At 38.7% G+C, this 25144-nt stretch overlaps 1 protein-coding gene across 2 annotated transcripts in view; it reads left to right on the top strand.

Annotated features, from left to right (window-relative positions):
- Nucleotides 1–4417: 4417 nt before the first annotated feature.
- Nucleotides 4418–25144, top strand: part of LOC148997204 (ribonuclease inhibitor-like) — a 361305-nt gene continuing 340578 nt past the window's right edge. The window contains exons 1-4 of one of the 2 annotated variants that reach the window (XM_089122051.1): nt 4428–4809; nt 10421–10594; nt 11821–11994; nt 13164–13403. In XM_089122051.1, the coding sequence (XP_088978177.1) occupies nt 4613–4809; nt 10421–10594; nt 11821–11994; nt 13164–13173 (555 nt within the window). In that variant the 5' untranslated portion in view covers nt 4428–4612 and the 3' untranslated portion in view covers nt 13174–13403. Of the gene's footprint in view, nt 4810–10420; nt 10595–11820; nt 11995–13163; nt 13404–25144 lie in introns of those variants that run through there. The other variant, XM_089122046.1, reaches the window with a different exon arrangement.

Here is a 25144-nt window from a genome sequence, read left to right as displayed (position 1 = left end):
GTAGACCAGAGATAATTTTCAATCCTGAAGTCCTCTGCCACTCCTCCCTCTGAGAACAGCCAGCACCCTTTAGTGTCAGTCATTAACATATGAAAGGTCTTCTTCACACCTCTCACACCCAGCAGTGGATTCCTGTATATGCCCGCTTAGGTGAGGTTTCCGGGTTTGTCTGGAAATATACTGTTCCGTGTTACTCTAATCCGCTTTTTCCCACATACATCCAGCAAACATCAAATTGCACAGGAGTTTACCATGCCCGGATATTGCCGGATTTGAGTCTTTTCATGCAGTGCAAGCTTCCATTGTTTTCCAAAAATGAGCTTGAACTGTTTTTTCTTCTCATAATTATGAAAATTAATCTTTCATTAGTGTTTGTCTCCCTCTGCTGGTTCAACACAAACACATTCAGGATCTATATTTACATATTTGAGTTTATATTGTACATTTATACAAATAAAAAGGTTAATCTATGAATGAGAAAGTGTAATTTGCTGTGAAATAAAAGGTGTTTCACTGCCGCCTCGTCAGGTCTGTCAGATGATGGTTGAAATCTAAATGAAGTCTTAATTTCTAACAGTGAAGTCACTGTATCTTCAGTCTCTGTTGATTCTGTTGACTGTGAGTCTCTGTAGTGGATCTTTATTCACCATCAGATGATCAGCAGAACATCAGACTGGCCTCGAATACCTAAAATAAAACACACACACAGTCACATATGCAGTATGAGATATTACATCTGTCACATCTTTACATAAGAAAACTAACTAGATAGTCTATATTAATTCCTTCTCCAACATGATAATATAGCTTCTATCTGATGCTCAAAGTCACTTTACAAAATCAAAAGCACATGAAAGGTCACTTTCACACAACGGACAGCTGATCCAGAACCAGCAGAAATCATCATTACACTCAATACAGATTTAATATCAGTTAATAACAACCCAAATCTCAGATTATCACACACAGTTAAAGACAGTTCAAGGGGAAAAGATGAAAATAACATTCATATTATTCTCACAATCAGTCACAACAGTATGAGCAGAATTACACTCATATTAAACAGTTTAAAGTTCAGAGACCGACAGAAACTGAAGCTGAATTTAAGACTCATTATCTGATCATCTCAGACACAATCTCCACACACACACACACACACACGCACACACACTAGTTTGTTACTGAACTTGAACCTTTATTATTATTTCTAGCAAGTAAAACAAGTAAAACAGAGATTTGAACTTTAAATGAAAATATGATGAAAATCGTTAAGAACTATTCTTACTCTAGTGTCTTCAGTTTATAATGTGGATCATCCCTCAAATCCTCCAGCTGCTTCACTCCTGAGTCTCCTAGATTATTATTATAGAGATTCAGATATCTCAGGTGTGAGGGGTTTGATCTCAGAGCTGAAGCCAGAGCAACACAACCTTCATCTGTGACTCCACACTCCCACAACCTGTAGAGAACAATGACACACATTAAGCCTATATCCAGAGATAAACACAACACTTAAACCAGTGATTCCCAACCCCCGGTCCGCGGACCGGTGCCGGTCCGTGAACACGTTAGTACCGGGCCTTGAAATATTCCCAGAATTTTTTTTCCCCATAATAATATTTGTGTTTTTAAGATGCTTTTTAATGCGTCATGTTATTTAATACAAAACACAAACAATAAATGAATACAATAAATAAAAATATTAAAACGTGTTTCTTTGAGCGCCTTCCGATTGCTTAGCAACGCATCATATCTAAACAGACTGAGCGCGGCGAGTGCATGGGTGCGTGCAGCTGAAGTGACAGAAGTGCGGAGAGATGAAAGGGCTCAGCAGACTTTAATGGCTAATTTCATTGCGGACAGTTCCGGTAAAAGGAAAGGCGATGACCAACTTGAAATATAGAGAAAGAAAAAGAAAAATCAAGCTTCAATCGTAAATACGATACCTCATACATAGGTATGGATTCACGACAACAGGCGATTCCGTGCGTCAAATCCGTTGTGTGTAATTTGTGTTGAAAAACTCTCCAATGAAGCAATGAAGCCGTCAAAACTGCAGCGGCACTTCACCAAACATCCAAATCACGGTGTGTTTGCTATTGTATTCTGAAACTGTTACTATATTTGACATTAACACCTGCCAACCCGCCAAATGCGGGTGGATTTCCCCCACGGCCGGTAACCCAGTCGCTCCTACTAGCCACTTTGGCGTGTTGAAAAATTGTAGCCTTGTCAAAAGACATCTGACATAACAAACGAATTGCATTTAGAGAAGATTAAACTCGCGGACTGGCCGTTGGACTGAAGGCTGTTTTCGTCTGCGTTTAATTATCAACTTAATGTGATAATATAGCGATCTTTTTTAAAAGCAGGGGAATCCAGAACATAAGCGCGTGACGCACGTCTCAAGCTCTACTGCAGTGCCGCTGCGCGAGGGTGCCCGCGCCAAATATGACATCCAGACTTTTGTAAAACACTCATCACACGCGACTGGTCGTATGCACACACACATCAACACAGCATTCAGTCAGTTCGTGAGTGTGCGTGGCCGATATAAAGAAAAAATAATCTTCATGATTTATGGACACTGTGTTACTAGCAGGGCTGCCCTTATGCCACGTCATATCACAACTATATTTCCAGAGTTAATTTTATGTTTAAAATTAATCATGCAATGAAAGAAAGCAGGAGATGCGTTTGTGGGAATAATCTGGAAAATAAAAACCTGTAGGCCTGTACTTGTTTCAGATGGACATATCCAGTTGATGATAATTATTAAGTTAGAGCTCTGAGGAAATTATGCAAAACAAACAATTCAAAGTCCCCAAAACTGTCATAAAGGCCCATGTGAAGTTGTATAATCCTGTTGCCTTAATTGTGGATTTTTTCTTAGAAAAAAATAATGTATTCTTTGCTCATTGTTTCTAATGCAGATACTTATTCTACTCTGTATTACAGTATTTGCTGCTGTTAAAAAAAATGATGCAGCAATTTTATTTTATGTAAAAAGCTATTTTACTGTATGTCTATCTTAATAGACAACATGTTTTCAAAAAAGGAGCTTTACAACAGAGTTAGTAAATTTTAGCATGTTTAAAGCCCCTTTGTCAACTTCCAACGTCTATGCACCTGCTAGTGAGTGAGTGCTATGTGGGTTGCTTTTGAAGTAGACCTAATTGAATGGCAGAAAAGAGAAACTTTTTGTGAACCTTTCTGAAAGTTTTAAAAGATTGGTGTGCAAGGAGCCTTTGTTGCCACCTAGTTCATTATATGCAAATAAATTATATCCTGTTACTGTTTTGCACAGTGATATCTGATATGTTCCGAATCCAAACGGTGCATCTTAAAATTGAGGTATTCAAACTGACAACTGGTCCCTGGAATTTTTTTTTATGAATATGCCGGTCCCTGGCACAAAAAAGGTTGGGAACCCCTGACTTAAACTATAAATAACATAATGCTGTCAATATGAAATATATATTTCATATTCATGTGTGTGTGTGTGAGAGAGAGAGAGAGAGAGAGAGAAGTATGTATGAGTGTGTGTGTGTGTGTGTGTGTGTGTGTGTGTGTGTGTCAGGGGCACAGCTGCACATTTGTTGAGGGGTTTGCAATATCAGTGTTGGTGCCACCCATCACTCACACACACACACACACGCAAATAGACACTAGGCTGGGATGATGCACCTATCTGCTGATTTGATATCACGATATTTGGGTGCCGATACGATATGATATGTATTGTTGATTGTATGTATTGATGATTGTTTCTATCAAAATCTGACTTCCTCTATTTTGATCGCTAGACATCAGTGTTTAGATTTGTGCTTTACACTTTTATCCCATTACTTCTATTTAAGCTGTTTCATGACAACTCTCTCTGGGTCAGCGGCAGCGCCAACACAGATTTAAAATGTTGCGATATGATTTGGTCAAAGGTTTAATAGACAGAGGAACTGGAAGAAGATCATGTGTGTGTGTGTGTGTGTGTGTGTGTGTTTGAATGGAGATCACAGTATTTTAAAGATGAATAGTGCAGATCTACTGTCTTATCGCTCTCTCTCAGCATATGAGTAGCGCAAGGGCTTTTCAGTGATTCAGTCTTACGCCGCTTCCACACGTCCACCAGAACAGGATATTACGACAATCATAGATAACGACACGTTTCATTGGCCAACTTCTGTCAACCTCGTCTGTAAGCAACAAAAAAAATGTAAAATAAGTAATTTTTAAAATATTTTTTACAAAAATAAAGCAATTCAATTTAACCACATAACTATCACAGTTTAACCAGAAAATTGTGATAGTTATGTGGATCGATTTTTTTTCAGTCCTAACACACACACATACACACGTTCTTTTAAATGTTTACAAATACAGTAAACACACACACACACCATTGGGTTTCCCTGTTTTATGGGGATTTTCCATAGAAATAATGATTTTTTTTAATTACTGTTTGAATTTTCCTTGCTTTTATGTTGTGATTATTGCCTTTTTTTGTAAAGCACTTTGAACTGCCATAGTGTATGAAATGTGCTATATAAATAAACTTGCCTTGCCTATGTTATTTATAGTTTAAGTGTTGTGTTTATCTCTGGATATAGGCTTAATGTGTGTCATTGTTCACTACAGGTTGATTGAGTGTGGAGTCACAGATGAAGGTTGTGTTGCTCTGGCTTCAGCTCTGAGATCAAACCCCTCACACCTGAGAGAACTGATTCTGTCATATAATAAACTAGGAGACTCCGGAGTGAAGCAGCTTTCTGATGGACTGGGGAATCCTCACTGTAAACTGAAGAGGCTGGGGTAAGATCATCTCTACCATAAAGACTCTGAGTGAATAAGGATTAATATGTAGATAGTGTATACAGTATATGTTTGGCGTAAGCCCCATCCGGTGGTTCAGCGACAGATTCCTGCTTGAACCGTCAGATCCTGCCGGCGGTAGAAGACAGCGGTGAGGAGTCTCCCTGAAGAGGAACATTTACATCTCACTATATTATTATCCCACAAAACACAGTGGCCCTCATTTATCAAAAGTGCGTACACCAAACGTCCAACGTTGGCGTACGGCACGCTCAAATCCTACACCAGCTCAGGAGGTGGTTTACGCATGTTTTGAGTTAGTGCGGAAATGCGCAGAGAAATTCCTAACACCACAAAACGCACTGATAAACTAAAAGATATGATGTATTATGACCCACTGTAAAAAAACAAAACGAAAAAAAACCAACAACATAGTAATTATTAGGGGTGGGTAGGGCTGTCGCGGTTATGGAATTTCCCTTGCTGTAATGTTGAGTGGCTCAATAGCGCGATATGCGGTATTACCGCCATTTATTTATTTATTTAATTATATGTTTTTGTTGCTATATAAATAATGTTTACGATGTGGACAAAAACGAGGACATTTTCAGTAACCAATGTAACCGAAACTAAACAGCGTCTACAGTATATGCGCATTGTAAGACTTTCACTCAGCGCGCATATTGTTATGACAACGGACTTTGAGCGAGTCATTGAACCGTTCATTCAACGAACACGTTTAAAAAAGCTGATTCAACAAGATGTTATTTATTTTTAACTTTGAGATTCAACTTTTCAAGGCTCAGCTGAGCAGCAATGCGTCGCATAGGCAATGCTGAAGCCGATGCTTCACTTATTAGAGACCCATTGATTCAATGCGTGACTCACTGATTTTATTTCGGCTTCCTTGTGTTGTGGGATGCTGACCAGAGCTGCTGCTGACGCGGATTTATGGGAAAATACCCGTGAAGAGAACGTTAAAATGATGATGCGACAAATTTTTCGCTTCCCTTTGACACGACAAGCTTTTCACGACTTCAAAGACAGACGCAGGTAATTAGCCTTTCGCCGAGCCCCGCCCCCTTAGTTACTGTTGATACCTCCGTCAAACAAATGGTCAAACACGGGCAGCGCGACAGATTGCCATGACGGCAAAGGGTATTCCCGTGCGTGTCAGTGACCTTTTTTGGAGCAATACCTCCGCGATATCAAGCAAGATCGAAGCAAAAGGGGTTACGGTATGCGGTGGAGGGATTTATTCCAAATATAAAATTAAGAAATGAATGAGACATGACTACTATTGATGCTAATGCTTACCAGTCTCAAGAAAAATCAGAAAAACCCCATGACCATGCTAAGTTACCTCAAATGCAACCAGCACAGCCTTGAAGATTTTATAAACTGGTTCAGTGGCTAATTGTTTGGAGTTCGAAATATATAACTTGCGCTGCATATTGATTCATTTTGCCTCCGATACAGGAGTACACGTTCGCTTTAACAAGCAGGTTGTTCATTACCACAGCAACCGATTGCGTGTCATGCTCATGCTGAATGCGATTTTCGTGTTTAAAAAGTAACTAACGTTATGCATAAGAGACGGAAAGAGGCAGAGAACCATACGTTATTTAAGGTTATTTCTATTCGTTACGATATTGATATATGAACTGATGTTGTCATGTAAGCTTCATGCTTTCCCCGTTGCGAACGTCCTCTAAACTGTAAGTCTACGGTGCTGCACTGCTAACTTAGCTGACTGCTGCTCATTTTCCCAGAGAATATTATGGTATGTTAACAACAACCCTTTAGAAAATGTACAGTAAGTCCTTTGTGGATCCTCTTGATCTGCTTTCTCCGTGCTTCTTTGACTAATCTCAGTTGCACGCACGCTGCACGCGAGACGAGTTAACCATGTTCGACACATTTAACTGGAATTGGGGCGTCCACACTGTTTAATACATCTTAGGCACCGCTCGCGTTGTGTTTTGGGCTTTGGAAAGGGAAAAAACACAACTTCTCCAGACAATCTCTCGGGGTATCATGTGTCCGATTTACTAACGCCGTGGGCGCACCGCTTACTGTTTGACGAAACAGCTCACACAGTAACGGTTGCTATGATGTGTGATTGGACAATGGCCATTTTGTGGGAGGGGCCGGCGAAAGATCAATTGCACGCGCAGCGCGTGACGCGCTCTGCCGATCTCTTTCATTCACTGTCTGTGTGAAGCCTGTAAGCTACACATCACCATGAAAAACAGTCTTGTTATCGTTATGAACTTGTTTAACATTCAATACACATGCATTAAGTTCAAAACAAGAAGGGTATAGCCTTATAAAAAAAAAACGTGAATATCGCGGTTGCTGCGGTTACGTGCTATCCTCTGCGGTTGACTTGTCAGAAGCGCGGTACTACAATATTGCGGTTACCGCGACAGCCCTAGGGGTGGCCCGTTATCGGCGTTAACGTGCTGCGTTAACGTGAGACTCTTGTCGGGCGATAAAAAAAATATATCGCCGTTAATCTATTCTCACAGTTGAGTTGGGAGCTGACCTATGGAGCTGACTACACCACGCAAGCTATGATGACTTTTACTTTGATATTTTAGCGCAGATAGTCGAATTGCACTGTAAGGGCCATTTAAAACCAATATATTGAAACGTCTGTTTATCCAGACGTTAGAAAAATATCAGAGATGCATTTTATATTTAACATGAGGGAAGTACACATCCGTAAAGGGGGTCGCACACTGAAAGAGAAGCGCCGCGCCACGTTTATACCTGGCCACTTCATGCGTTTTCTCAGATTGGATTGCTATCTGATTTATCAAAACGATTTAATTTACAGCTGGTCACATACATGTGTTTTTGCAAAACGGATATAATCTGATCTTCAATTCCCGTGCTATATAGGCTACAGAATTCATGAAGTGCACGTCACCGAAAGCAACAGATATGAGCTGCATTTTATTGATCATCGGCTAATTTCAAAATCAGCAAAGACAGCAATAAGAGAGAGCGGGAACAGAACTGGTAAGATCCGTTCATTTCTTTACTTTTACTTATTGTAGTGTTAATCATCTGCGACTTACTTTCACTTTGATTTGTGATAGATTGCGGCGCATTGGCTTGATAGGCGCTCAGCTGCTCATCTGAGGTGATGCGTGTCGCAGCGCCGTCATATCTGACTAAAATAACATGACACATGGCTTATAACACGCTCTCACACGTTTATTTTTTAGCATTTTTGGGAGTAGTAACATTTACATATGTCGTTTTAACAACCAGATGCATTTCGTCTGGAATGCAGCCCAGACTACTTCCTGATGTGGTTTGAGTGATCGGATTCAAATCCGTCTCGAATGCGTTTCGGACGGCATTTACACCTGGGGCCTCATGTATAAACGTTGCGTACGCACAAAATGGGCATAGAAATATGCGTACGCATTTTTCCACACGCACATCGGGATTTATAAAAAATAAACTTGCCGTAAATAAGTGCGCACCGTAAGGATGCTCTTGACCGTGTGTACGCACTCTTTTAGAAGATTATGGGTTTTGGCGACACCGATGGTGAGCTGGAGTCAAATGTCTTTTTGCTTACTATTAGACAGAGAATCTAAAGAAAATTATACATCTACAGAAAGATATAAATATATATACAAATATAATTTCACAAACCTATCATCACTTGAAGCAAACATCCATCCCTTCTTAAATGACCGCGCCAGCACGCGCGTTGGACCGTTTGGTGAAACTGACGCACATATAGCCTATAATCTAACGGCAGATGGAGTAAAACCGTAAATCTTCATTATGAGTGCAAATCATAAATACAGTCCATATTCACAATAATAGTTTAAATAAATAAAAGAATGGTTTAAACTATGTTTTCTGATATAAACATTTAGATTAAATATGCCATTCTCATTAATGGAGTTAAACTCTTAAACTACATGAAATCATTACTGAGAAGTTACAATATATATATATATATATATATATATATACTGTATATATATATATATATATATATATATATATATATTCAATAAATAGAAATATACCTATTTGTTGTGGATTCATTGCTTTTGAACACTTTTCTTCTGGCATGTTGTGTTTTAATGTTTTAACTAGAGATTGTCTGAGAGAACTGTTTCGTGCAAATAATGCACAACCATGTCTATCGCTTTCCATTAAAATATAAATCAATTAAAAATACTATTTGGCCAGTGGAAAAGATTGAGAAAAAATTTCTCTGAAATGTATTTAACACTATTTGATTTATTTATTCAAAAACAAGGCAAGGATATAGGCTACTAAAAATTTTTTTTTGTAATAATGTGACGGCACATCCGCATTTCATATTTTCCTAACGTCTTGTACCGTTAAACTTGGTATCACGTGGATGAATAATCATATGCAAATGATATGCAGATGAGGATATGCATATTTAAACAAGGCGTTGTAATCTCCATATATGGTTATTTCGGGGAGGAGACGCACATGCGCATAATCTCCCGCTGACTGGGATTTATAAAGTGAATTCTGCGCAGGTTCTGGCGTACGAACGGTTTTATAAATCTGAAAACTTTTGTGCGTACGCAAATTCTGCCTTATGTGCGTACACACACTTTAAGGATGAAATCTACGCAAAGTTTTATACATGAGGCCCCTGGTCTTTTCAAGATCGGATACAGAAAACGTATGAAGTGATTTCAGAGCATCCGTTAACTGAATGAATTGAGAATCTCACCTGAAAATCCAATAGGCTATGTGCACAACCGTAGTTTCGAACTTCCGCTTTTGTCAGAAGTTGGCGTATCAGTTTCCGGTCTACGACTGGTCATCCGCATCCACTAATAAACAAAGAAGATGAGTGCTGCTGTTGTACGAAAAAAAGAGTTCTAAAACACATCTAAGTTTCTCAGAACTGTAGTGGATCTAACGTCCGTTTCACACCCGTTTGCAGTGTGTGTTGCGGTGCAGGAGCGTGCTGTTAGTGCATTCACATATTATGATGCGTTTGCACAGTGAATAACTGATCCGCCGCTGTATGATTTGGTCAAAGGTTTAATAGACAGAGGAATTGGAAGAAGATCTTGTGTGTGTGTTTGAATGGGGATCACAGTATTTTAAAGATGAATCGTGCAGCTCTACTGTCTTATGTCTTATATTACGGCACTCATAGATAACGACACGTTTCATCCTCTGTTGTAGCAAGAGTGGCGAACTTCTGTCAAGCTCGTCTATAAGCAACGACAACAATAAAGCAATTTAATTTGAATCAATATCAATTCTGGAATAAAAAAAAATCTATTTTAAAATCATAATCAAAAAAATTTAGATAGTTTGGTGAATAGTTTTTTTTCTCGCAGACCTAACACAGACACACACGTTCCTTAAAATGCTTAGAAATACATTATTAAACATGCTTTTATTTTGTCTATTTTCTATGCAAAGCTCTATGAATTGCTGATTCCTTTCTATGTAAAGCTTTTGAATTGCCATAGTTTAAATAATATATAAATAAACTTGCCTTGCCTGTGTTATTTATAGTTTAAGTGTTGTGTTTATCTCTGGATATGGGCTTAATGTGTGTCATTGTTCTCTACAGGTTGTGGGATTGTGGAGTCACAGATGAAGGTTGTGTTGCTCTGGCTTCAGCTCTGAGATCAAACCCCTTACACCTGAGAGAACTGAATCTGTCATATAATAAACTAGGAGACTCAGGAGTGAAGCAGCTTTCTGATCTACTGGCGAATCCTCACTGTAAACTGGAGACACTGTGGTAAGATCATACACAACTCTCACATTAAACTGTCACTGTGAATTCATAAAGTATAATCAAATGGAATAAAATTCAGGGAAATAACTATTATTACTAGGGGTGTAACGGTACATGTATTCGTATTGAACCGTTTTGGTTCGAGGCTTCCGGTTCGGTACGCATATAAACCGAACGATTGCTTGGAAAATTTTTCCTGCCGCAAAATTTGTGCTGGCGCGGCCAACACAATGTTGCGCAACATGTAATGGCAAGCGAATGAAAGCAGAACGAAACTGCGCTACTCATTATGTGCTTCACGGATCGTTTATCAGTTCAGACCAGCAACATCTGTGCAGCGCGAGCCGATCTCGATCAAGCAACACTGTTAACAGACCGCGCTAAGAGATCCGGTAAGAGACCCTGGAGGAGGCAGACCCAGCCTTGGCACTGCTCTGTCCGGTACGGGCACTCCGTACTTATGTGGACAGAACGCTGTGTTTCAGGACCTCAGACCAGCTCTTTGTCTGTCATGGGGGGAGCCAGAAGGGAAGGGCTCTCTCTAAGCAGCGGCTGTCTCACTGGTAGTGGACACCATCGCTTTAGCTTACCAGCAGCAAGGTCGACCGTGCCCCCTTGGTGTGACGGCCCACTCCACTCGGAGTGTGGCTTCCTCTTGGGCTCTAGCGCATGGCGCCTCGCTAGCAGACATCTGCAGAGCTGCAGGCTGGGCGACACCTAACACATTCGCGAGATTCTATAACTTCAGAGTGGAGCCTGTGTCCTCTCTTGTACTCGCTCAACCGGCCAGTACTGGAACCGCTCAGGTGTCTTCGCTTGCTCGCCATTCCACTCCACGGACTGGATAAGTGCGATACTCCCTCAGCTGAGCCTTCTGTTGAAGCCCTGAGTCCTCCAGCACTTCTGACGCTGGCGCCAGAGTATTACTGGGTCGTCGGCTAGATGCCTCCGTGTGTACGGCTCCCTACGGTAGCTGTCAGATGTGTATTATCCACTGTAAGCCTCTCTGAGCATGTGTCTTCCCTTGGCAAGCCATCTGCCATTCCTGGAGCTAAGTTCTAGCCACCGGCAGGTTGACTCCAGTGATTCCCCCATATGAAGCCCCTCGGGCCATATGTGTATTCTTAAGTCCTCCCCTTGGGTAGGCATACCCCCCCGGGTTTAAGTGTTGTTTAAGTGTTGTGTTTATCTCTGGATATAGGCTTAATGTGTGTCATTGTTCTCTACAGGTTGATGGATTGTGGAGTCACAGATGAAGGTTGTGTTGCTCTGGCTTCAGCTCTGAGATCAAACCCCTCACACCTGAGAGATCTGAATCTGTCTGATAATAAACTAGGAGACTCAGGAGTGAAGCAGCTGGAGGATCTGAGGGATGATCCACATTATAAACTGGAGACACTAGAGTAAGAATAATTCTTAACGAATTTCATCATCAGATTTTCATTTAAAGTTTAAATGACTGTATTTCTTGCTAGAAATACAAGTAAAGGTTCTGGTTCAGTAACACTGTGTGTGCGTGTGTTTGTATGTATAGATATTGTGTCTGAGATCACCATATAATGAGTCTTAAATTCAGCTTCAGTTTCTGTCGGTCTCTGAACTTTAAACTGTTTAATATGAGTGTAATTCTGCTCATACTGTTGTGACTGATTGTGAGAATAATATGAATGTTATGTTCATCTTTTCCCCTTGAACTGTCTCTATAGGCATCTTTACACAGCCGAGTTAAGGCTGCTCTAAAGCGGCTCTGTGTCTGCTCAAAGTTCTGTGTAAAGACACAATGCCGCATAAAAGCAAACTGAGAATATGCCGGCCTGACCCGCCTCAGCCGCTAGTGTCAAAGATGACTCTGATATTGTTTTGGTTCAGTGTAAATGAGCGGGAACTTGTGCCGCTCTAAACTACGCCATTGTCATGACAACCAAACACGCGGCGCGACAGTCAAGAAGCGGAAGACAACACATATAGGCCGAGCTCCATATTGTTTTAGCCAAATTAAAACATGTCGGCCAACAAGAGACAATACAGTAAAAGTGTCCTGTACTCAAACCACAAACCAGCAAAAGATCAGAGTCGTCGACGTGTGTAATCATACACAAACACACACACACATGACATGCCTGACACGCTAATAAAACTGACGCCTGTCGTTTCTTTGCCGCGTTTTCTGTGTAAATGCATTTATGCCGCATCAGAGAAGCAATAAACATGCTGTGTAAATGCACATTTAGTGATTTTATGGCGCTTCAGATTTGGTTTCTGTGCCGCTTTTTCTGTGTAAAGACGCCTTATGTGTGTGATAATCTGAGATTTGGGTTGTTATTAACTGATATTAAATCTGTAGTGAGTGTAATGATGATTTCTGCTGGTTCTGGATCAGCTGTCCGTTGTGTGAAAGTGACCTTTCATGTGCTTTTGATTTTGTAAAGTGACTTTGAGCATCAGATAGAAGCTATATTATCATGTTGGAGAAGGAATTAATATAGATTATCTAGTTAGTTTTCTTATGAAAAGATGTGACAGATGTAATATCTCATACTGCATATGTGACTGTGTGTGTGTTTTATTTTAGTTATAGATGACAGTCTGATGTTCTGCTGATCATCTGATGGTGAATAAGGATCCACTACAGAGACTCACAGTCAACAGAATCAACAGAGACTGAAGATACAGTGACTTGACTGTTAGAAATTAAGACTTCATTTAGATTTCAACCATCCTCTGACAGACCTGATGAGGCGGCAGTGAAACACCTTTTATTTCACAGCAAATTACACTTTCTCATTCATAGATTAACCATTTTATTTGTATAAACTCAAAAATGTTGGAGTTTTAGAGCAACTATTGATCCTGAATGTGTGTGTGTTGTACCAGCAGAGGGCAGGCCCGGTTCTAGAACCAAAATCACTGAGGGTTCTTCTGAAAATAGTGAGGGTGCACAAAATAGGGCTGAGCGATGCCTAGTGTCTACAACAATATTTTAATTGCTAGGGCTGTAACGATATACGATATAAAATCGAAATTGCGATACTCAGGTCCACGATCCTGTATCGCGATGTGGGAAGGCAGAATCGCGACACACCCCTTCCAGTCCAGATCCAATGCTACCACATCTTTAAATTACTATTAATATTAGGCCTATTTGAAGTTAACATTATAAAATATGTAGGCCTAGACCTACACCACAAAACTAGTTGAGGGTAAATTAGCCAAAACTTTAATCCATCAAAATACTTTTTTTTTTATTCGCTTTGGTACTAGTGCCGCTTCCAGAGAACTGTCACGACATTGTTTTTTTTTTCCTCGAACACGAAAAATAAAACAAAATAAATATTTTATGTTCTGGTGAGACCTAACCCTTCATCTGGTGGGTAGCCTATTATTACTTTTGGTTTGTACAGTTTAATTTACAGAATTATAAAAAATATAGGCTATATTTTTGCCACCTAAATATTAAAGATGTTTTGTGTCGCGTCCGTGTACGTGTGTGTATTTCCCTCATATTAAATATAAAATGCATGTGTAGACTTCTAATGTTTGGACGTACTGGATTTTATTAAGGGAGTAGGCTATGGACATATAAACAGAAGTGTCATATAAAGTGTAAACAGTCTATAAAGTGTTTATGAAGTGTATACTGGCAAGAATACTTCCTTGGCTAGTAGAAACGGGAATACTTTCACCAAAGCAAAAAGCTTCTATCAATAGGCAGGGGATGAATGAACATGTCTTCTGTCATAAAACGGGAATAGATAACTTCAAACACTCGTCTACCGAGCTCTTTGTCGTCTTTTTGGATTTTCGTGATGCATTTGGCACATTACCCCATGAGATCATGTTTTGGACGAAATAGGACTACCACAGCTATATGCAGACATAATTAAAGATGTTTATAATAATTCTTACATCCAAGTAATATGTGGAAGTGCCCTAACTGTCCCTATACCACATAAAATGGGAATCAAAACAGGGTGCCCGTGGAGTGCCATCAATTTCATTCTGGCGATTAACTCCTGGATGAAGTGGCTGTGCCCGTGCGCGCCTGCAGGTCTCCAAACCCAGTGCAAGGCTATGCGGACCATGTGGAAATCTCTTCAAGAGATCATGAAAGTGTAATTTCCAACATGCTCCTCCGCACAGACGAGTTCATAAGGTGGTCAGGTTTAGACATACAAAATGTGCTGCTTCTACGAAAGACGCAGTGGAGGAAACAGATGGTATATAAAGCAAAGTCTGATAAACCCCCTGCCTTTTCATTAATGCAGAACGCCATGAAACCTATCCTTATCTGGGACATAAATTTAACATCAGTGGTGATTGGGAGGAACAGATCACAGAGCTGTGTCACGAGTACACTCCACTATGCCCCACTCCCCATAATGATGAAAGTTGAAGCCATCAGGCTGATTGCAGTGGCTAAAATTCAACATCTTTTCCCAAACGTACATATTCCACAATGCACATTGATGAACGATGAAACGGTAAAGATGGTGAGGAAATGGTTCTGTCTTAATAGCCGTACAACTCGGGATATTATCTTCCAGCCGTGTGGAGACGGAGGCCTCGGCGCCCCAAACATCGAATGGCTTTACACCGCTTCTAGAACAGGACATCTTCTAAATATGCTCAATAATGACGATACAACTGTTAGAGAATTAGCACGTGAATCGCTGTTTTTACATATACAGCGTCTGCCGCTTCCACCGACGAGCCTCAGTTTCTTGGATTTAAACTAAAGCAGAACGGAAAGTTAGACGGATTTGGAGTGCGCTCTGATTGGCTGGACTTAAACGAGCTCTGTGGCCGTATAGGAATACAGCTGTCCTGGCTTGGACCCGACGGAGAAGTAGTTGCACTCGACGATAACATAATCACCAATCCGCTGGTTTCCACCTTGGCGATCCTCAATAACGACAGTATACCTCACCAACTACAGATTAAGCATGCGAGAGCTTCAATTCTTCATCTCAGACAAACCCAGAACGGACAGCGCTGGACGGGCCTCAGACTACAAGGAAAACTTGCATTACTTCAATTCGCTGACCATTCAGTGTCTCATTCTGTACTGAAAAACCCTTCAATCTCAGATGATATTAAAGTATTCATGATTAAAGCAAGATTACAGTGTCTCCCAACAAAGTACAATCTGGCAACATGGTACCCATCAAAGCATGAACCCTACTGCATATTACGTCCAACTCAGCAGGAGCATGAAACGGTTGCTCACATATTAAATGGATGCTACAATTATAAAGGACTGTATGTGGCCAGACACGACCGTTTAGTTGATCTGGTTGCAAAGGACTTGAACAAGGTAATCTGTGGACATGGTATTAAGATTCATAAGCATAGTATTGTACAAGTTAACTGGTTTCATCAAAATACATCTGACAGTGAGTCTTTTAAAAACCTTCCAAATACTCCTGATATTGTGATTGTAAATGAGGTTATGAAATCTGTGTGTATGTTTGAGGTGGCCTGCTGTTTTGACCTGTATATGGATTTGTGTTACTACTCCAAACTATTGAAATATCAACCACTTGTAGATCTCATTATCAACTTGGTTACAATTGTAAATGAATAATTCTGGTGTTTGGAAGTTTAGGCCACGTCCATAAGAGTGTGGTCCGGCGGATGCAGTTTGGACGGCTGCAGAAAAACGAGTCAAAAAAGCTTGCAAAATTCTGCTCTGTTTCAGCCACCATAGGGAGCTTGCAAATCTGGAGACGGAGATGCTTTAGTCACCTCTTTTTATCTATTCTCACAAAAATCATGTTGTTAAGTAAATGCTATTTATTAAAACAATAATAGAGCTGAGCTTGCTATTTTACCATGAGATGAGTCAGCAAGGAAAGAAGACGGTGCGTGGCATTGTGATTTTTAATTTTAATTATCAAGAAATATTCACCTTGTTAAAAAAAAAAAAAAATACAAAAATTGTACTTAAAGTTTATTCCTTGTATCGTGACACATGGATTTCTCTGGGTTAAGCCCCAGATATCCACTCACCCTAGAACCGCCCCTGATCGCGGATGCAAAATATATTATAGAAAATTTGAAAGGTAATTGCCAGATGTTTTACTGCGTCACATGGCAACCAACAATTTATTAAATGTTACAAAATATTGTAACTCAAAGTTTTCCTCTGACTGCAGTCACAGCTGTAGAAATAAGTTGCAGCAGTGTAATTCACACAATTCACCACAGGAGGGTGACTGGCTAAGTTGTCTTGTTTTAAAGTTTTAGTGCTTAGCTTTTTGTGTTTAAAATGTTCAAAGGTTTATATAGTGAGCGAGTACATGTATCAGTTGTCCAAATCGTGCTTTGTCTTATCCTGAATCACTGTGGTACACCTATAATAAGTGTTTATATTCGGACTATTTTATACTGGTTCTGGTCTTACCGCTGCGGAGTAGCACAGGACCTGCGTGACTCGTCATTCAATTGGTTCAATATTAAATTATACTCTAACTTAACGTTACCTTTGGCTCGTGGAGAGAATAATATTCGTTTGAACTTTTTTCATTTCACGTGAACACACACCAGAATTCTTGCAGAGTCGATTTATCTATTCCGCTGACTCAAATCTTTAAATGTTTATGGGTAAAATGACAGCAGTGTAGTTCACACAGTTCACCACAGGAGGGCGTCCAGATAAAAACAAATGTTCGTCTTAACCCTAAAACCGTATTGTGGACAAATCAAAATAGTTTTGATTTATTTTTAAAATATACTTCCCTTGACCTGAGCGGTACAAGACTTGGCTGCTTTTCCTAAGTTTGCCTCCTGAACACACACGATATTTTTTTGACTCAATTCTACAATTTTAAGTGGGTGGAAAAAAAACCTTCTTAATCTTGTATTTGGGTCAAAAATGGGCACCCATAGAAATTAATGGGGAAAAACTGTAATTTAGAGCATTCTAAAATAAGCCTAAATAAGACACCGGGTGACAGCAAAGTCGCTTCATCTTTAGGTTTTACATTTGCCAACAAATACTACATCGTGGATTAAAGTCCATATTTTGTTACATTGAACACAAAATAACTTAAAATAACATTAAAATGATCTCGCTGCATATTTTATTCTGTTGCGCTTATATTTTTTTCTGTTATTAAAACGTCTGAATCAACGGCTTTATAAGAATAATTCTTAATCAAGCTAGTTTTCCTCTAGAGTTGCTGCTGTAGAAAAAATGTTTCAGTGGTGTAATTAATACATTTTACCACAGGAGGGCGTTTTCAATTCAAATTTAAAAGTACGTACAACTATTATACCATAAATAAAAGGGGTCATATGTTTCATGTGGTAACGAACGATTTATTTAACACGAAATCAATGTAAAATAATGTAATGCAAAGTTTTCCTTTGACTTGAATTAACTAGAAGTAGGTAGACATTTTTAGGTAGAAATAATTAACAGGAGTGTAATTCACATGAATTCACCACAGTTCGATCAAGACATTGGACTTTTTAAAATTACATAATGTACACAGCAAAAACTCCAGTGTTAAATTAACTCTCCTGGGAGTTTATATGACTCCACACTCAAGAGTGTTAAATTAACTCTAAAGCAGTGTTAAAGTTAATGAGATAATTAAGTGATTAATTGAGCAATGATTGACCAACATTGAAGACATGATGTTAACGAGTAGAATCACTGAAAGTGAAAAATCAAAATTATAAGTCACCATTATGGAGATCAGTGTTTGCTTCAGTGGGGCAGTCTGTCAACCCTTACATTTTATACTTTAGATATTGTTTTTGTCACAAAAGTCTGATGGGGCTGATCCACTGAGGGGCTGGAATGAAATTTTCATGACATCTTTTTGTGACGTGTTCTGCTCGTCCGATATAGACATTAATGGATCCTTCGTACAAGATTAAAAACAAGTTCAACATGTTTTCAACATAACTCATGGTCTTATTTAGACAATTTAAACTGTTTCTGGACCGAAGAAACACTCTCAGGATGCATTAAATTTACAATTTGAAATAAATTAGTTTATTTACATTGTTTAGATGTGGTTTAGATGGTGATATTTGTTTCATTTTAAGTCACCATTGTGGTGATGAGTGTTTGCTTTAGTTGGGCTCTTGGTCCCAATTCTTCTTACTTTAGCTTTTCTTTGGCTGTTGTAACTGTTTGCATAACACCATTGATTGTGCAGAGAAAGCCAAGAAAATTAAAAATTAGATGTCTTCAGATGCTTGATGATGATGACAAAATCAACACAATGCAAGCATTAAACATCATCTAAACTTATGTTTTTATATCTGAAATTTATAATTATTCGTCTCGTAGAACTGCATTATTTGGACCAGTACCTTTATAATGACCACTGCATACAATATGTTTTAAGAAAGTGAAACACATAGTCACACACAGATATCAAGATTTTGCATATGATTCTCAACGACGGTGACAACCAAAACAAAAAAGCCTGGGAATCGAGGATGTTTTGTACTATGAAAGCTACCCATCATGCATTGCGGCATGAAGCATTTTTTTATTTATTGTCACCATTTTTGTGAATCATATGCAAAATCTTGATGTCTGTGTGTGACTATATGCTACATTTTCTCAAAACATTGTGTAAATTTGCTTTTTGTCCAACTACTAGCCCAAATAATGCAGTTCCACAAGATTGGTGGTTATAAACTCCAGATACAAACACAAAAGTCTAAACACAACATTAAATGCCCACTTTATATTGATTTCATCATCATCATCAACAACCGACAAGGAGCTGATGAGAGCCAATTTTCGTGGCTTTCTCTGTCACAACAATGGTGTTATTTAAACACACAGTTACAACAGCCAAAGAAAAGCTAGAGTACAAATTATTGGGACCAAGAGCCCAACTAAAGCAAACACTGATCACCACAATGGTGACTCAAAATGAAATAAATATCACCATCTAAACAATGTAAGGAAAAAAAATAAACATAAGTTTTAATTTAATGCATCCTGAGAGTGTTTATTTGGTCCAGAAACAGTATAAACCAGTATAGACCATAAATAATGTTGAGAATGGCCACATTTGAACTAATTTTTAACCTTGCACGAAGGATCCATTAACGTCTTTTTCAGATGTCCAGAACATGTCAAAAAAGACGTCATAAAAACTTTCATTCTGGCCCCTTAGTGGAAGTCTTTTCAAACTCTGCCTTTTGTGACAAAGACATTGAAAAACATCTTTTGGACATCATTTTGCTTAGTGAGTTATGTCAAACTATAATCAGCACCACCTGATCACCTTTTCTCTAAGCAAATAATGATCACCATTATGGTGACTTCGAAAATGAGATTTTTCTTCTTCAGCGATTCTGCCTGTGATCATCAGGTGTGACTGCCTGTGATCATCAGCCTGTCATCATCTTCAATGATGGTCAATTATCACTAAATTAATCACTTAATTAGCTCATTAACTTTAACACTCTTGAGTGTTAATTTAACACTCATTTTTTAACACTTTAACACTCTTGAGTCTGGAGTCAAATAAACTCCCAGGAGAGTTAATTTAACACTGGAGTTTTTGCTGTGTATTTGTTTATTTTAACAAATCGGGAGGCAGTATACAATACACAGAGAATGATACAATCAATTTTTCATATTTTTCCCTTAGTTTATACATCCAACAATATATTTCATTTTAAAACTACATGTTTGCCAGAGGTTTTCAATTATTTAAGGATTATTTTCAAGGATTTTAATCAATGCAAATAATTTAATAAAAGGTTTTAACAGAAATGAGATAATTAACAGCAGTGTAATGCACACAATTCACCACAGGAGGGAGTTTAGACGTGAGTCTTTAAATTGATATTACAGATATAAGAATATATTTCCATTAAACAAAAGCAAACTTTTCTATATTTTTTTTTTTTTTACTATGTCGATTTAAATTAATAATTTATCAAACAATGTGAAATAAATGCAAAGTAAGTGCAGAGTTTAGTGCAGTTTTCCTCTGGCGCTCTGAATACGGTTCAGCAGTGTAATTCACACAGTTCACCACAGGAGGGCGATTAAACTCCATTTTCAACAGAATATCGCAGACGGGGGCGGCGCTAGGGGTGGGCTAAGGGGGCTGTTTTCAGTAAAGCCCCGAATGTTTTTATTTCCTTGCATTGTACACACCATCACTCACTGAGAGAATTTAATTAATTAAATGTATATTTCTCGACTCTCGCATCACAGCGTCCGTCAACATACGCATTGTCATTCACAACCGACAAGAACCGCCCACTCAGGCTAGTGCTTCTGACTGACATGTAAACTGGCCAACCATCGATGAGAAGCTCGGCGGTCTTGTACGATCCAGCCAATGAAATTAAATATTTTGGAGCCAGGTGTTTGTTGTAGTGATGGGCAGATCGAGGCTTTGTGAAGCAATGAAACAGATGAAGCAAATGTGCTATATTGATTCGAGGCTTCGAATCAATCCGACACCCGTCTCCATGGTGACACCTAGTGGTCAATTGCAGGTGTTGATCTGAAACAACCTTTACAACAATGGGTTTTTTTATTATTGTATTTTTTAAATATATGATGCTTGTAACCTGTAGTCTCTTCACATTGAATAATGTTATTTTGGTCATGAAAAATTAATATTAATAAAACAAATCAAGCCACAATGTCTCACTTTCTTATAGATTTTTATTTAAAAATATTAATTTCTCTTCTGTTGTTTCTATTAATCTGAGATATTGTGCACACAGAATGCCTATTCTTAAAGTTTTTTGCTGTTTTATGAAGGCAAAAAGCCATATAATGGTTTCGATTTTAGTTTATTGGCAAAATATAACGCTAGAGATAATATACAGTATATACATTTTTAAGAGGTAGAACAATAACATGATTCAGAATATCATTTTTGGAAGTTGCAAAAAATACAAACAGTGGTACCAAATTCCAATGATTAATTTTTCTTTTCACACATTAGTAAACTACTGCTTGATGCAGAATGTGTGCTACATACTTATTTTTATATACAGTGCCCTCCACAATTATTGGCACCCCTGTTTAAGATGTGGTTGAGGACTTTTAAAAATTCTCCCTTTTTTTTAAACAACATAGAACCCAAATGCAAAAAAGAGAAAAATCCAACCTTTTATTCAAGTACATTACAAGTAAAAAATGTAAAAATTTAGAAAAATAAAAACTTCAAATCCTGTGTCCCACAATTATTGGCACCCCTAACAATTCCGCTGAAAAATGTAATTGATTTTTAAAAAAAAATATATTTTCTGTAGTTGCTAATGTTGGTCAGGATATCTAGGAACTTTTAATTAGTAATTCATGACTTCCTATTTCCCTGGGGTATAAATATGACATGACACAGAGGCCTAATTCTCTTACCCATTTGTCAACATGGCAAAGACAAGAGAACACACCATTCAAGTAAGGCAGATGTGTGATGACCTTTATAAGTCAGGCAATGGCTACAAGAAAATAGCCACTCACCTTATATTGCCCATATCTAAAGTTAGAGGAATCATTAAGAAGTTTAAAACAACAGGAACAGTGACAAACAAGGCTGAAAGAGGTCCCAAGTTTATCTTGCCACAACGCACTGTGAGGAGGATGCTAAGGAAAGTAAAAAAAAGTCCTAAGCTCACTGTCACAGAATTGCATCAAATAGTGGCATCTTGGGGTCACAAAATCTCCAAAACAACCATCAGACGCTCTCTACATGCCAACAAGATGTTTGGGAGGCATGCTAGGAAAAAGCCTTTTCTCACTGACACTGACAAACGTAAACGTCTGGAGTTTGCCAAGCGGCACTGGGACTTCATCTGGGATCGTGTGCTTTGGTCGGATGAGACTAAGATTGAGCTTTTTGGCAACAAACACTCTAAGTGGATCTGGTGTAAAACAAAAGATGTGTATGCCGAAAAGTACCTCATGCCCACCGTGAAGTATGGTGGAGGATCTGTGATGCTGTGGGCCTGTTTCTCTTCCAAAGGCCCTGGGAACCTTGTTAGGGTGCATGGCATTATGAACGCTTTGAACTACCAGGACATTTTAAATAAAAACCTGATGGCCTCTGCCAGAAAGCTGAGGATGGGTCGTCATTGGGTCTTTCAGCAGGATAATGATCCAAAACGTGTGGCAAAATCTACACAAAAATGGTTCAGTCACAAACTCAAGGTCCTCCCATGGCCATCTCAGTCCCCAGACCTCAATCCAATCGAAAACCTGTGGGGTGAGCTAAAGAGGAGAGTGCACAAGAGAGGGCCCAGGATACTGGATGATCTAGAAAGATTTTGCAAAGAAGAATGGTCAAAGATCCCTCTCTCTGTGTTCTTCAATCTTGTGAAATGTTATAGGAGGAGATTAAGTGCTGTCTTGTTGGCAAAAGGGGGTTGTACAAAGTATTAACATCAGGGGTGCCAATAATTGTGGGACACATGATTTGAAGTTTTTATTTTTTTAAATTTTAAAAAAAATTTTTACCACCAAAGTAATGTACTTAAATAAAAGGTTGGATTTTTCTCTTTTTTTGCATTTGGATTCTATGTTGTTTAAAAAAAAGGGAGAATTTTTAAAAGTCTTCGACCACATCTTAAACAGGGGTGCCAATAATTGTGGAGGGCACTGTAAAATACCTGTATCTCCTCCAAATCAGCCATTATTTCTTCAACGTCACGGTTTAATTCCTCCTCCATATTTCTTTCAATGATGTACAATAGGCCGTTCAGATGATTCTCTGAAAGTTATTTAATTGTTTGCACCTGAGGGCCATACAAAACAAAGTACACATAAAAACAAATTAAAATATCTGGGTAGTGGTTTGCATACAACTTCCTGAAAGGTTTAACGTCTATGGTTAAGGTGGGAAACATCAGTGATAAGGTTTCTTTTCCTACCCAGGAAGGCAGTGCATAGATAAATGTTTTCAATGCTGGGTAATTGGGTGCCGGTGATTCGTTGGTGATATACCAACTAGCATTAATTAACATTAATTAACATTAATAGTGAGATTACAGATGATCTTCAAATATTTTAAAAGAAAGTTGGTACTTTTCTGTTATCCGGACCCCACGATGGCCTACCCCTAACCCCGCCCCTAAACCTACCCGTCACTGGGGTTAAGACCAATGAGGGATGACTATAGTTCCGAAATGGTATATGGTGGGGTCCGAATAACAGGAAAGTACCCAAGCATATTTTAGCAAGGGAACTGTAAACATTTTACTATAGAAATTCCTGGCAAAGTAGGCTAGTTGCTTGGGAAACGGAACCGAAACATCTAGTCTAACTACATAAACTGCATGTAGGGTGACCAACAGTCCTGTTTTCCCAGGACATGTCTTGTTTTCACATCCTGTCCTGGCCGTAATTAGTCCATAGCCTACTTTAAATGTTTTGAAATTAATAAGGCATCTTTGCCGTAAGAAATAAATGTAGTAATAAATTAATAAATAAATAAATGTAGTACTACACAGTCATAAGTCACATGCAATCATGGCCATGGCTAAAGTTGGTGCTACATGAAAGACTAACCTGCTTGATAGGATAAAAAACGTCACTCTTCCTCCTCTAATTGATGTGGCGGGTACCTGCAAGCACACTTAAAAAATGTTGGTGATATAAGGCAATTGGCTACACGGGAATATAGTTTCCTAATTCCTACTGTACAAAAAATAATAATTACACCATGTTGTATACATGTTGTATATTGCCGTATTATGGCAACACGAACTTAATTGGTCGACATCGATTTGTAGTTCTTTGGATATGGACGCAGATTAAGCTTATATACATAATGCAATATCTCGCATTTGTTTGCACTTATTTGTTGAATATTTGTATGTGTAAATCGTTCAGACTGTACAGGGTAGCTAACATTAACTTATCTCACTAACGTTATCCACCTAACGTTAACTACAAAACATACTACAGGATATGTAACAGAGCATTGAGTTAATCGATAGTGCTCACACATGATTCTATCGTCACATTTACCATTACAGCAAACGTATCGCTAAAAAAATACCTTAGCAAGCGCTAGCTCACTACCCACCTGGCTACAAACATACCTACTTTGCCGGGGTTCTGGAGATGTAGCCTAGCTATGCGGATGAATTTCAGCTAGCTGCTAACGTTAGCTAAATCACACAGGCATTCGCATATCTGTCCTTCTGACGTCATGAGCACTCACATGGTTCTAACTTTCCATTTACCATTACAGCAAACATGATTCAATAAAAGAACACGTAAAGTTAACACTTAACATTTATTACTAAAATAACCCAGTTTTAGGATAATGGGATACGAGTATTACATACCTTTAACTGTCGATCACGATGTCACATAGCCTACAGTCTCTTTAGCGAACCCAGTGGACGTTTGTGTTTCAAAACTGTTGCTATACGTAGCGGTTGGTACATATTTCTGGCGCTGCAAAAAAGTGTGCAGAGGTACGTATTTCCAATGAGACCGGGTTGCTTTAAACGATTCCAGAAGATGAATAAGGGTCTTATCAAGCGAAACAATCGGTCATTTCAAAAATGACTCGAAAAAAGATTCATTCATTTTGATGA

This window comes from Pimephales promelas, chromosome 2 (genome assembly GCF_988280905.1).
Source record: "Pimephales promelas chromosome 2, fPimPro1.hap1.1, whole genome shotgun sequence".
NCBI classification, from domain to species: Eukaryota; Metazoa; Chordata; class Actinopteri; order Cypriniformes; family Leuciscidae; genus Pimephales; species Pimephales promelas.
Note: the sequence above shows the minus strand (reverse complement) of the source record. Positions and strands in the feature narration are given on the sequence as shown.